At 45.4% G+C, this 12888-nt stretch overlaps 5 protein-coding genes across 5 annotated transcripts; 1 reads left to right on the forward strand and 4 right to left on the reverse strand.

Moving 5' to 3' along the window:
- Positions 1–1525: 1525 nt before the first annotated feature.
- On the reverse strand, positions 1526–2005 carry F5891DRAFT_1180351 (uncharacterized protein; the record flags this gene model as incomplete). The annotated part of the gene is made up of 1 exon (XM_041365915.1): positions 1526–2005. The coding sequence occupies one exon, from the start codon at positions 2003–2005 to the stop codon at positions 1526–1528; it is 480 nt and encodes a 159-aa protein (XP_041234360.1).
- A 1195-nt stretch (positions 2006–3200) lies between these two features.
- F5891DRAFT_1180352 (uncharacterized protein) lies at positions 3201–4232 on the forward strand (the record flags this gene model as incomplete). Its single annotated transcript, XM_041365916.1, has 4 exons — positions 3201–3416; positions 3471–3641; positions 3694–3782; positions 3827–4232. The coding sequence occupies 4 exons, from the start codon at positions 3201–3203 to the stop codon at positions 4230–4232; spliced, it is 882 nt and encodes a 293-aa protein (XP_041234361.1).
- A 1322-nt stretch (positions 4233–5554) lies between these two features.
- On the reverse strand, positions 5555–6270 carry F5891DRAFT_1180353 (uncharacterized protein; the record flags this gene model as incomplete). Its single annotated transcript, XM_041365917.1, has 3 exons — positions 5555–5755; positions 5803–6099; positions 6154–6270. The coding sequence occupies 3 exons, from the start codon at positions 6268–6270 to the stop codon at positions 5555–5557; spliced, it is 615 nt and encodes a 204-aa protein (XP_041234362.1).
- A 269-nt stretch (positions 6271–6539) lies between these two features.
- Positions 6540–7021, reverse strand: F5891DRAFT_937918 (uncharacterized protein; the record flags this gene model as incomplete). Its single annotated transcript, XM_041374134.1, has 2 exons — positions 6540–6814; positions 6871–7021. 2 exons carry the CDS (start codon positions 7019–7021, stop codon positions 6540–6542), a joined length of 426 nt encoding a protein of 141 aa, XP_041234363.1.
- A 1808-nt stretch (positions 7022–8829) lies between these two features.
- On the reverse strand, positions 8830–12791 carry F5891DRAFT_974104 (uncharacterized protein; the record flags this gene model as incomplete). Its single annotated transcript, XM_041376414.1, has 12 exons — positions 8830–9908; positions 9944–10167; positions 10227–10627; positions 10680–10898; positions 10968–11001; positions 11074–11106; positions 11171–11202; positions 11693–12061; positions 12275–12306; positions 12415–12458; positions 12566–12589; positions 12649–12791. The coding sequence occupies 12 exons, from the start codon at positions 12789–12791 to the stop codon at positions 8830–8832; spliced, it is 2634 nt and encodes an 877-aa protein (XP_041234364.1).
- Positions 12792–12888: the final 97 nt, after the last annotated feature.

Below are 12888 nucleotides of genomic sequence, written 5' to 3' on the forward strand. Positions count from 1 at the left end.
CCAGTGAGATGCACTTCCAATGGACCCATTCACAAGTGAATCCTAAAGGCAGTTTTTTCAATAGCATGAAGGATCACATATGATTGGACTCAAGGGAGATGTTAGAAATTAATGTTAGAGCTGACAAAATGCAGATAAATGTATATTGAGGATCAACTTCTGAATGGATTCATTAGAAGTACATCTAACTGGCCTTAGCAAAGCAGTTGATGTGACAGAATCCAAATCTGTCTGTGTGGGTTCAAAACCTGCTAAAGATGAAATTGTCAAGTAATCATCAGAGTCAAAATCTGTTTCTCTTGGACAATGCAGGTTTCAAACCTGCCAGTGATAACATTTTTATTTTATGAAATCACACCTTGACATTGACTCATGTGTACTTTCATATTGTAGCTTGTGCTCCCAAACACCTGCTTTATATGAAGAAGAGCAGATTACACATCAAACTGTCAAGTTTGATCCTAATGACCTGGGGAATGAGGAAGAATACACATCTGTAAAGGCTGGGATTTAAGGCAATTTTTCAAAAGAGCCATCTGGCCACCGCTCACTTATGTACAAGGTTGAAGTGTACTGTATTTGAGACCTTTCATCATCATGTTGCTCTTCTCTCGCTTTTTGAAAGTATTGTATTGCAGTCTGTATTCAATTCATCTGTTCAGCTGAGGAAAACATTTTGAGTGACAGGGAACAGTAGACTTGCCTTACCGATTCACTTTTGAATGTTTTCTCTAACTGTCATATCCCGTATTCCAGACCTATATCCAACAATATTCCCATGTCTCATCTGGACCTTTGGATGCCCTATTCATGTCTCTGGTCCTCTACCCATCCGGATCCCTGCACCTCTGCACATCCACATCCGCACATCCACATCCAGATCCCTTTACCTCCATACATCAGACCTCCATATCTCCGCAGCTAGTCTGCATTATTCATCCTTTGTCCTATCGCCCTAATGTCATATCCTGCATTCCAGACCAACATCCGACAATGTTCCCATGCCTCATCTGGACCTCCAGACCTCCTGTCCATGTCTCCAGATACAATCCTCTATCTGTCTGGATCCCTGTATTCCTGCATCTGATATCTGGATGCCAGATCTAATATCCACATCTCTGGATCTCTGGATCCGACCTATGCTTCATATCCGAACCCAGACCTTAAATCAGTGCTCATCCCCTTATGGTAATCGCCCTGTCTCCAGACTTCCGAACATCTGGATCTGACCTGTGTCTATCTTCTGTGCCTTTTCCCTTTGTATGTTCCTTCTTGAGTTGGACTATACTCATTTTCCATACCTCATTTCATTTCTGGCTCTATTTTCCCATATTCTCATCTCTGTCTTCATTTACTATTTTCTACATGCTCCGTCCACAGCCTCACATAGCTTCGGACTGCACTGACTGATTCTCTGTTAAGTCCTCAGTAGTATATAAACCCTGTAGAATATTTGTACTTCCTTAGTCTGATTATCACATATAGTCCTTGCACTAGTCTTCACACTAAGTCCTCGATTTAAGTCCTAGTCCTCCAACTTAGTCAATGTCCATCTCAGGCCTAGGGAGGAATTCCCTAGGCTAGAGCTCTGCTCCTCTGCTCCTCTGCTCCTCTGCTCCTCTGCTCCTCTGCTCCTCTGCTCCTCTGCTCCTCTGCTCCTCTGCTCCTCTGCTCCTCTGCTCCTCTGCTCCTCTGCTCCTCTGCTCCTCTGCTCCTCTGCTCCTCTGCTCCTCTGCTCCTCTGCTCCTCTGCTCCTCTGCTCCTCTGCTCCTCTGCTCCTCTGCTCCTCTGCTCCTCTGCTCCTCTGCTCCTCTGCTCCTCCGATCCTCTGCTCATCTGATCCTCCATTCCTCCGAGTTTCCAGAAGTTCCTCCGGAACTTTCCTGCAGTCCTCTGGACCTATTCTGCTTCGGACTTTGTCCTTGCAGCCTTTCCTCTGTTTGCTTCTACTCAGGACAAGTCCTGAGTAGCCATTGCACACCTCCATATCAGGACGAAACCCCATGGTAATTTCCAGAAGTTCCTCCAGAAGTTGCTTGCACTCGTCCAGAAAGTCCTTCAAAACTTTCCCATGCTCGTCCAGAAGTCCTTCAGACTTTCTCCAGACATTATTCTGAAATTAAGAGCACATACTCAGGTAAGGGGCACAGCACATGAGCTGAATCCAAGCCCCTTTGGATCAGTGCTACCCTTTGTGCACGGTCTTAACACTAACCATGCATCTACACATATTACAGTGACCTATCTCCGTATAATATGAGGGAACGGACATGCATAATATCCCGTATGATACAGGCCAGCGGACCATGGGCCCAGGATAAAAATATCCTTGACTATGACGGATGGGCCGGCAGGCAAATTATTCCCAATGGAGGCGGGTGGGCCCATGCAGGGAATATATAGAGTAGATGAGTGGGCCGATGTACATGAATATTAGGTAGACGGGTGGGCCGAGGTAGCTGGATATTATGCAGATGGGTGTATTAAGGTAGATGTGTATGAGATAGATGTGTAGGTACTTGTTATCACATTCACGGATGGGCCCAGACACATATTAAATTAGATGGGTGGGCCGAGGGTATTATAAGATATTAAATTAGATGGGTGGGCCGAGGGTATTATAAGATATTGTATTATATGGGTGGCCGAGGGTATTATAAAATATTGTATTATATGGGTGGGCCCAGACACATATTAATTAGACCGGTGGGCCAAGGGTGTTGTATGGGATGTTGTATTAGACTGGTGGGCTGAGGGTGGTATAAAATATAGATGAGTGGGCCCATGTGTATCATAATTGTAGACATGATGGAGCTGAGGTAGTTGTACATCAACCAAATCAGAGGAGGTAATAAATCAAAGTTACCAAGTTCCCGGAGCATCAGGTGATCTCCTGACATGGCAGTGCGAAAGCTTGTGTTGCCCTACGAGACGCCAAGTTCCGACCACCAGAATTTGGGTCAACTGTACTGAGTTCCAAGTTCTGGGACCCAGAACTCAACACATAATTTAGTTAATACTTTCCGTGTTAAATGGCCAACCGAAGTTGAGAGGAGGCCCAGTCATACCTTCTCCCAACCTAGACACTGATCTGGTGATGGCATGCAATCGCTTGGCTGATGTACTCATAAAGGCATATAAAAATCCCAGTGGGTCTTCGTGCAGATTCGGAAATTTTGTTTTATCATTCAAATTCCTGCATGACAGTTCAGATGCAGATGGATATTGCAAGATATAGCAAATTGATCTCCCCGAAGGACACCGGGCATAATGAACATAGAGAGGCGAGGTTGCTTGAGAGGTGTCCTCCTGGCCATGAAGGCAAAAGGTTGGTTGACGAACCTGCCACAATTGTCGATGCATCTGGTGCCATCATTGCATGGTACCTCCCAGACACCCTGACCGACACCACCCAGGTGTGTAATATACATTGTTACTCAATGGATATTGAATATTAATGGAACCTACAGAAGGAAATCAGGGAGGCCACCGATTTGCTCGCTCCAAGCCTCGAAAAAAGTGTAAGGGCTGATGACAATTGGCAAACTAATCAAACATTGTTCAACTGGGGTTCGGAAGATGTTGGACCAACTCCTGGATGCATCAATCTATCTCTGGCATGGTTTCAACAGGGACACGAGGTAGGATCTGATGAGATGGTGATTCTGGCAGTCATACTCACCAATCCCAAAGAATGTGTCAGATCCGGAGGTATCTGCATCATTGAAGGGACCTTCCTGCGAGAATATCCTCAAAGCCATTGCAAGGCCAGCAGCCATTGTGTCCGTGGCACTCAGAGTCATGCATCCTGAGCAGTACTGGGCAGGATTGAGGCCTTGTCAAACCTTGGAAATATAGCACTAAGCAAGGATCTGCCACAGATGCCGGAGGCCCTGCAGTACTGGGCATCCGTGTTTAACACCCTCTCCATCATTTCCAATCGGGAAACCCCCCATCATCAAGACCACATGTCCATTGCTAAATGCTTCGACATTCTCACCACCATGGAGAACTATTCTAATGCTCGGATGACAATGCCAAGCCTTCAGCTGGAGTTCAAGTACAATTCCAGCTGTATGATTGCGTTTTACAGAAGGATTGTGAGACATGGGGTTTATGATGTGGAAGGGGATCGGATTGCTTGGGCATGGTATATGAGGGATGCTGTTCACATTTACGCTGGTGTTCCATCATGTGGATGGGCTAGTGTGGATGGTCCATACAGTGTGTAAAAGATCAAACAAAGAGCAAGCATTGTGACCTATATACATTCCAACAAATGAATACCATGTACTAATAGTTATCCGGACCTCAATACTCAATTTTGAGCATTTCCCAAGTGATATGTGGGACTGAATAATTTGGATGCAAGCCTCGGTATTCAATAATTGGAACTTGGGACTTGACATGTGGGAGTCCCGAGTGCTGGGTTACTGAGTCCTGACACACGGACCTCAGAACGTGATATTTGAGACTGGGGGAAGATGTATAAATACGCTTGAATTAACATTTGTTATTGCCATACACATTTGACAAAACCCTGAGCCCTGACATTGTGGACTCCAGACTCGACACTGTTCTGGATACCGAGTCCCGAATTTCAGAGGTCGGGGTTTGGCGACCCGGAGCTCGGCCACTGGGTTGGGTGTCAGGGTATCCAGAGCATTGGAGATAGCATGTGTCAGTATTTTGCATTTCATGGTTCATGTTTTGTGGTTATGGAATTGGGCATCAGGGACTCGGTATTGAGAACAGTGTCAAGTCCCAGGTCACGAGCTCTGAGTCCCAAGTGCTGAACCCTGGGTCCTGAGTCCTGAATTTTGGAGGTTGGGGTTCGGCGACCCGGAGCTTGGCAACTATATTTGGAGCATTGGAGATAGCATTTGTCAGTATTTTCCATTTCATGGTTCATGTTTCATGGTTATGGAATCGGGCGTCAGGGACTCGGCATTGAGAACAGTGTTGAATCCCAGGTCATGAGCTCTGAGTCCTGAGTGCCGAACCCCAGGTCCCAAGTCCTGAATTTCGGAGGTCGTGGTTCGGCGACCCAGAGCTCAGCAACTGTTGGGTCTGGAGTTTGGGACTCGGGACTCGGAGCTCACGACCTGGGACTCAACACTGTTCTCAATACTGAGTCCCTGACGCCCGATTCCATAACCATGAACCATGAACCATGAAACGGAAAATACTGACAAATGCTATCTCCAATGCTCCAAATATAGTTGCCGAGCTCCGGGTCGCCGAACCCCAACCTCCAAAATTCAGGACTCAGGACCCAGGGTTCAGCACTTGGGACTCAGAGCTCGTGACCTGGGACTTGACACTGTTCTCAATACCGAGTCTCTGATGCCCGATTCCATAACCACGAAACATGAACCATGAAATGCAAAATACTGACACATGCTATCTCCAATGCTCTGGATATCCTGACACCCAACCCAGTGGCCGAGCTCCGTGTCGCCAAACCCCGACCTCTGAAATTCAGGACTCGGATGTGAGATTTTTGAATGCATAGAATATGTTACATCTTGTATACAATGAAGACTGAATGGGACTACACTCCTTTGCCTTTCCTCAATTTCTCTAACATGTCAGTATACATCTTCACCTCTCCCATCTTGGCTTTGATGCCCTGATCTTGCTCCTCCATCAATGCTTCCATGCGTTCTTTAATGAACCTCAGTCCCATGAGTGGTGGAGTCGAAGTGTTTTTCAACTTCTCTGGAAGAACCAAAGCATCATCCTCAACATTAAGCTGAAACAGATAAGTCATCAATCAAGGTAATTCAGCTAAGATCTTACCGCCCAATACTGGTAGTGAGAGACACAGGAAGCCATTATTTCATCCCACTGCCATGGTTGATCAGGGATTGTGGTATTTCCCATCCACCATGGACATGTATATGTGAACACAATCCAGGACAGATGTCCTGCAATTGGCTCATCATGAAATGAAAGGAGGTGGAATGAAAAGACATCATCCAGAACCGTGTTCCAGGTTAGCATGAGATACAACTTAAGGATATAAGCGACAGGGACCGGAACCACCGACACAATATTCTGTGAAGCGGAGTACTGCAGGAGTTGTGTGACAAAAGTCTGCTCAAATTCTTAGCATTGACCAACAAAGTCATCAGGGCAGTGGTAACATACATTCATCTCCCATTGCAGCCCGGCTTTTAAATACTTGATCCAGTCAGAAGATACACCATTGTTGGCAGCTTCCGTCTGATATTGAGAGATGCATGCATGGACATGCGATCCAGCCATTGCCAATGTGCAGGAATAGTTGTAAGGCTCAGCTTCAGGGGTCGGTAATGGCTTCTGGCATTCAGAGTGCCAGAAGTGGATGCAGGAGTTGCAGACATGGCTAATACAGGACTATGGCACTGGCAATACAAGTGAAAGATGGTGAAGATGTGAAGATAAGAATCACTGATGGATGGATACAAAATTCAAACTCCGACATGGGCTGACCTGGACAATTCCCAGGCCTCAATTGTGTATGTGGAAAAAGGGACTTCATGAGAAAACAATGTTCATTCATCTCTAGCCTCTATCAACACATTTTGTAGGTCTTGAAAAGCTGCCTGCGCATCCTGTGCGAGCAATGAATACATTTGGGATTGCCTTCCGGCATAGCATCTGTGACCCGGAAGGCATTTCTCCAATGATTCCTGCATGTGGTCGCCCCATTGGGTTGTTTTCCACAAAAAGAACTTACATGTCCAATCCATCTCCAATTTGACCAATAGCATTTCTTCCCTCCATCGATCTTGTAGTGCCTTTGCCCTCAGCCAATGGACTCGGTAAACTTGGCATGGGTCCAGTCAGGTAACCGCAGGATATGACATGCAAGCAGAAACTCACCTTCCTCATTCCACGATTGATCAGGACCCCCGAGGTCGACTTCAACAGACCAAAACCAAGCCAAAGATTCATTTTGTTGAGCTGATTTTGAGTTGCTTGCGAAGCAGGGGTTTGTATTTCTGAAGCTGGTCTTGCCCAGCTCAAGTTTCATCATTTGCTTCCTTGTCTTTGTATATATGCTGGCATGGAGGGAGACTGTCTGCTGCACCAACGTCACCTGGGACCAAGCTCGAGTTTTCAGGGCCTGGGATTCCAAGTATTAAGTACTTAGCAGGTAAAGTATACTGCAATGTGTCTACTATCAGACATTGATCAATATTTACATGTTACTTGAGTCCTCAAAGGTCTCAATGATGGTATCTAATACCTTCAGCATTTCGGAGGTTGACTCCCTTATCCTTTGCATCCTCCGGAGGTCAGCATCTGCTTTCCGCAGCTTGTCGCATGTTTCAGCCCATGCCATCCTGAATGGTCTGTCAGCCTCAAGAATTTGTGCTACTGTAGGTAGGGGCAGGAAGATCTTCATGACGTTGTTGGTAATCACCCAGGCGATCTACAATTGATTGAACTTGCAGGATATTAGCAGAGATAAATAATCAAATGTTGCATACTTACCTTCAGCTTGATCATAAGATCCGATTGGCATGAACTCCTGAACCATGGCACACAGTGCTTCATTGTTGAGTTCCGGCTTGGGCGATTGACGTTCGGCAGTTTCTGAAATAGCTTGGGAGATAACATGAGTAAAGAACATGAAATGATATGACTATACCTACAAGGTATGGGTGCCTCTGGTACAACCGAAGTGGCCGGATGAGGCTCCAGAGTCAATTCATTCACTGGGGAAATGCCATGAAAGGTGAACATGAAATAGAAAGAATGACCTCACCAGCCATAGGAAAATCGGGTACAACCAGAGCATCATCAGATGAAATCAAGGTATCCTCCGGACCAAGATACAAGTCCGGGTCATCGTATAGGGCCAGTCCATCTGCCAGAGCCGGAGATGATGGATTTGGAAGTATGTGATGAATTTGCACATGTGGAATATGTACATTTGAATTGGAAACATACTGGGAATCACATTCAACAGGCTATACTGTGATAATGATACATTATATAACTGGCGATGCCAGTTTAAGGGTGATACATGAATTGTTGTACTCCTGAGGATAACTAGCGGGTATAGTGGTGATGTATCAGTGATGTATCAGTGGAGGATCCTACTTAGCAGCTGCTGGTCCGGGTTCTTAGCTTCCATCAAGCTTAGTCAGGCTTGTACCTTACTTCCTTCGCTTCTGATATGGGCTACCTGGCTATATTTGTTCCAACCTTATTTTATCCTGCTTTCTTTATTTGTCAGCGCGCTATACTGGCTATATTTGTTCCTACTTTATTTTTATCCTGCTTCCTTTATTTGTCAGCGCGCTATACTGGTTATATTTGTTCCTACTTTATTTTTATCCTGCTTCCTTTATTTGTCAGTGTGCTATATCACCCATGCACCTGGTATTTTAAGCCTGGGATCTAGGTACTGAGATCATTGATGTATCAGTCGAGCTGCAGAAATTTGACCAAGTCCGTGCTTGAGAAATTTGGCTAAGTCCACCAAGTCAAATGTTAACCCCAGTGTGCATTTCTGTGCTATAGCCTATTACTGACAATTGCAGTCCTGGGAGAGACAGACTGCACCAAGAAAAGATCACAAAAACTGCTGTGCTATCTATCCTACATCCAACTGAGTTCTGTACATGAACACTTCGTGCAAGTATTCCTTTTACATCTTCTTGGCCAAATTCACGTGTTTGTCTTTAAAATTCTTCCTCTAGCATTAAAGTTGACAGTGTCGTCGTTGCGAGAGATGGCAGCAGCGTCGAAACCTATGCATATGCAGCACACTAACAAGAAACAATATGGTACATTAACAAGAGCAGCTATGAATGAACATGAAAGGTTCTGCTAAGTTGTGCCAATGGCATTGGCAGCGGCTGCCCGAGACGACTGAAAGCGCTGTTGTTTGCCTCGACCTCCCTCGACATGCTGTGAGTTCTCAGTGAGGACGGCCACTGCATCCCCCTTCTTCTGATGCTTCGCTGAAACTGCCTCCATGTTGCTCTTCTTAGACTTACATTTGGAAGCCTTCGTTGTCATTGGCAACGTCCCAGCAACTGCAGTTGGCACAGCAGAAGCAGCCATAATGGGTCCCACAGTGAGAGATTCAGGCGGAACTGTAGATGGTTGGACAGAAGTAGGGATTTCTACTGGAGTAGAAGTATGGGCAGGGGCAGGAATTGCCATGGGAGTAGGAGTGTTGTTGTATGGAATAGAAGTACGAGATTGGTCATGAGCGGTGTTTGCGAGAGTTGATGATAAGTGCTGAAGACGAGGAGGAGACGTTAGGCTCTGTAAAACTGTGTGGTCGAAGGTGTTGTCAAAGCCATCTCTGTAAGTATCAGAGAAACTAAAGTCTGCTGAGAACCGTAAAGAAGGAAACCAATCTGTTTGAGAGGAAGGGGACGAAGAAGGTAGTGGAGAAGAGGGAGGTAGCGGAGATGGTGGTCTGTAGTTGGGCGGCATGGGTAGAATTGTGTTATTGAAGTCTAGATCGATACTGTCATCTTCAAGACTGGGGGGGGGGGGATATTGGAAGAAGTTGTAGCCTGGCTGCGGTGTATGAGTGAGTGATGTATCAGCATGAGACATTCCCTGTCCAAAAAGTGCGGCTGATAGTTGCGACAGCAATGGCAATGATTCCAACAGTGTGAGTGATGTATCAGGCATGGAAGTGGATGCAGAAGGGACAGTAGTGAGTGATGTATCAGGCGTGGAAGTAGATGCAGAAGGGACAATAGCGAGTGATGTATCAATTGCGACGTCCATGGGAGTTGGAGAACATGCGAGGGAGTTATGGGCTGGCAGGGTTCCCTGTGCCTGTGCATCTGGCAGCGATGTATCATTCTGAAGGGGTGTATCAGGAGGTGTATCAGGTGTAGCTCTATTCGATAACAATGATGCAGCATCGGCTACGTCTTGATCAGCTTAAAACAGAGACATCAATGATTGGACCACTCACGAAATGCTCGAGATGCAAATTCAAAATAAGGCACCATAATACTCTCCTCGAACTTTGGAAATGCGTGATTGAACTGATTACCAGCAGTAGTTGTCCCAATATGCAAGCTACTGACATCAAGTTTGCCGGTGTTCGTAGGGTCAGGGCCAGTGAGCAAAACACTGAAAGTCCATCCTGTCGCATCGTGCAACTCAGTGAAAAATATTGACAGGATTTCTGTGAGCCTGGATATGATCCTGTCTGCCATCAGTGACGATGAAGTCAGATAGTGAGTGCCACTTACAGCTCCTTTGACAGCTCCTTCTTGTCATGATTCACGTCTTTCTCCCTCTCTTCCTTCATTTCTCGGGCCAATTTGGCGACTTCCTCCTTCGCCTCCGGGGTTTCATTCTCCCAGTAGGATGCTAGCTGTTTGCGAACAACCTGCATAGCCCGCTTCTTCGGTTCTGGTGCATCCAGTGCATCCTTCATAGCGTCAAGTTCCTCCTTGACTGCAGGCTGCACACGCGACGCGTAATATTTCTTGGCGTAAACTTCAGCTGCATTGAGGGGGCATGATTTCTTTTTGCCTGACTTGATGGTAATATCGCCAATCAATTTGCTGACGATGGTGTTCCCAGCGGCATTTGCCCAGCAGCCCACCTTCGAATTACCAAAGTCATTGCGTAGTTTGACGATCAAACACTAGTTTTGTATGTAATTAATATTTGAATATACTGATTCAGATAAAAAATACCATCTGAAGGGCATTCCTTGCCTTAGCTATCTGCTCGAGCTTTGCGTTTTCATCTAAGGGTTCCTCTGCCAGAGTAATTGGCCAATTTTCTTCCCATTTTTCGCAAAACGGGGGCCAGAAACTAGCATAGTTCCCGTTTTTTTTGCACTTGAGGAAACTTTCATGGTAGGTGAGCACAAATGCCTGCTGGTCCTCCAAAAGCCAACTACGTGGTGCCATCTGTCATAAATTCAAATGACTATACCGTTCAGTGCACTAACATCGAGTTAAGCTACCAGGTGGACGTACTTTTTGCTGAGTTGCCGCATTCACGTGAGATGACCTAAATAAAAGTCAGATACAAAATGAAAAGGATCAGTCAGACGCATAAGCCATGGATATGAGGAGGACGTACTGTTTGCCGAGTTGTCGCGTCACGTGAGATGACCTAGATAAAAGTCAGATGCAAAATTAGTCAGACACGTCAGCCACAGATACGAGGAGGATTGTACTTTTGTCGAGTTGTCGCGTCACGTGAGATGACCTAGATAAAAGTCAGATGCAAAATTAGTCAGACACGTTGAAGGTACAACAATTCAGATGATGAGTCTGAACAATGTTGGGTCTTGCAGAACCTAGCTGCTATTCGACCCTAAAGGGTTTCTGGACCAGGCTCAAGGCTCAGAGAAGAGGAAATATCATGAAAACTTGCTCAGCACTCAGACTCATACTGGTAACTGGTGAAAAGATTGCTTTATTATGTAAGCTACAAAAGTGCCAACATAAGGTAAGGTAAAAACAGTCTCTACAAGCCCAGCCAGAAATGAATCCCTACAACGTCAGCCACAGATACGAGAAGGACGTGCTTTTGTTGAGTTGTCGTGTCGCGTGAGATGCCCTAGATAGAAGTCAGATGTGAAATGAAAAGTATGCGCAAGCCACAGATGGGAGTACTCCCGAATTATTAGTCAGTCATTCCTCTATCATTCTACTAGAGAATTCTTAGGCATACTATGAGACCAAATATAGTATACATTATGTAGGTACACCCAAGGTATATCACAACTCTGGTTGTCTGGAGCAATTTGGTGCTTCAATCCGTGTCGCTTGTGTACGTCAATCAAGTAGCTGACCCCCAGTATGGCATGAGTGAATACATCCTCCAAGGCTGTCAGAACTCTGCAGATTTGAAATAGAGATTGCTGTGTACAACTGAGGTCACCGATCATCCCACACTCCTCAATGACATTATCTACTACAAACTGCGCACATTGATGGAGGTCTTGCAAGACGTCAATAGCCCCCCGCATAACGTCCAATGTATCAGGGTCGTCCAGGTTAGAAATGAAGTGCATGCAAAGGCCCTCAATAAAATTTTCTGTGCTCGAAGACCCAATGATTACCTGCAAGCAGGCATCGACATCATCGCACTGTCTGGTCCTTAAATTGATTGATCAAGATAAATGGAATGCTCCCGAAATGAATCATTGAACAACATACCAGCTATTGCGAGAACATTTTTTGCTACCATAATCTCTCTTGGATGATGAGACTTTGAGGCTCCTTGGACTATCTTACTATCAGTGAAACATTGTATATATGGTGGAGCCACGTACCCCTTCAATTTTGACTTCTCCTTTAATTTTTCCTGTTTTTTAGCACATATCTTGTCACGGTGACTAAATAAATAGCAATTGGACGAATTGGACGACCGGTCCTAGTCAGTGACCAATCTTACCAGTGAGTTGCAACATACCGTTGGTAATACCCCCGCCTATAACTGCATTTTGCTTCAAGTATCTTGGCATCGGTATCATGTAGGCATGGCCTTCCTACAGGCATCAATGGAGCACTGCATAGATTAAGTTAGGTACAGTTCTCATCAGGTAGTATGTGCCATCTCTCACCTATCGGGTAACTTGTTGCGTTGACTGAAAAGCATCATTAATTCAACTATCACTTGCACCCAAGGACAATCATCGAAACATACTGTGTGTTGTAAGCACGTTGGTAAGAGCGTGCGGCCTGTAATTTCTCTTCTGTAGTGTTGTATAGCCGTGGTTTTGCCATGTGCCGAAATATGGTGTCAAAGTAAGTGGCTTCGTATTGGCTTGGTGTGCTCAGTATTTGCATAGGAGTTTCAAACACTTTTGCGGTAGGAGATAAATTGGGAGATTTACACATTTAATCTATTATTCGTCCTGTTCAAACTTGAAGCGAGCTAAATATT

This window comes from Suillus fuscotomentosus (assembly GCF_016647785.1).
Source record: "Suillus fuscotomentosus strain FC203 chromosome Unknown F5891scaffold_1, whole genome shotgun sequence".
NCBI lineage: Eukaryota > Fungi > Basidiomycota > Agaricomycetes > Boletales > Suillaceae > Suillus > Suillus fuscotomentosus.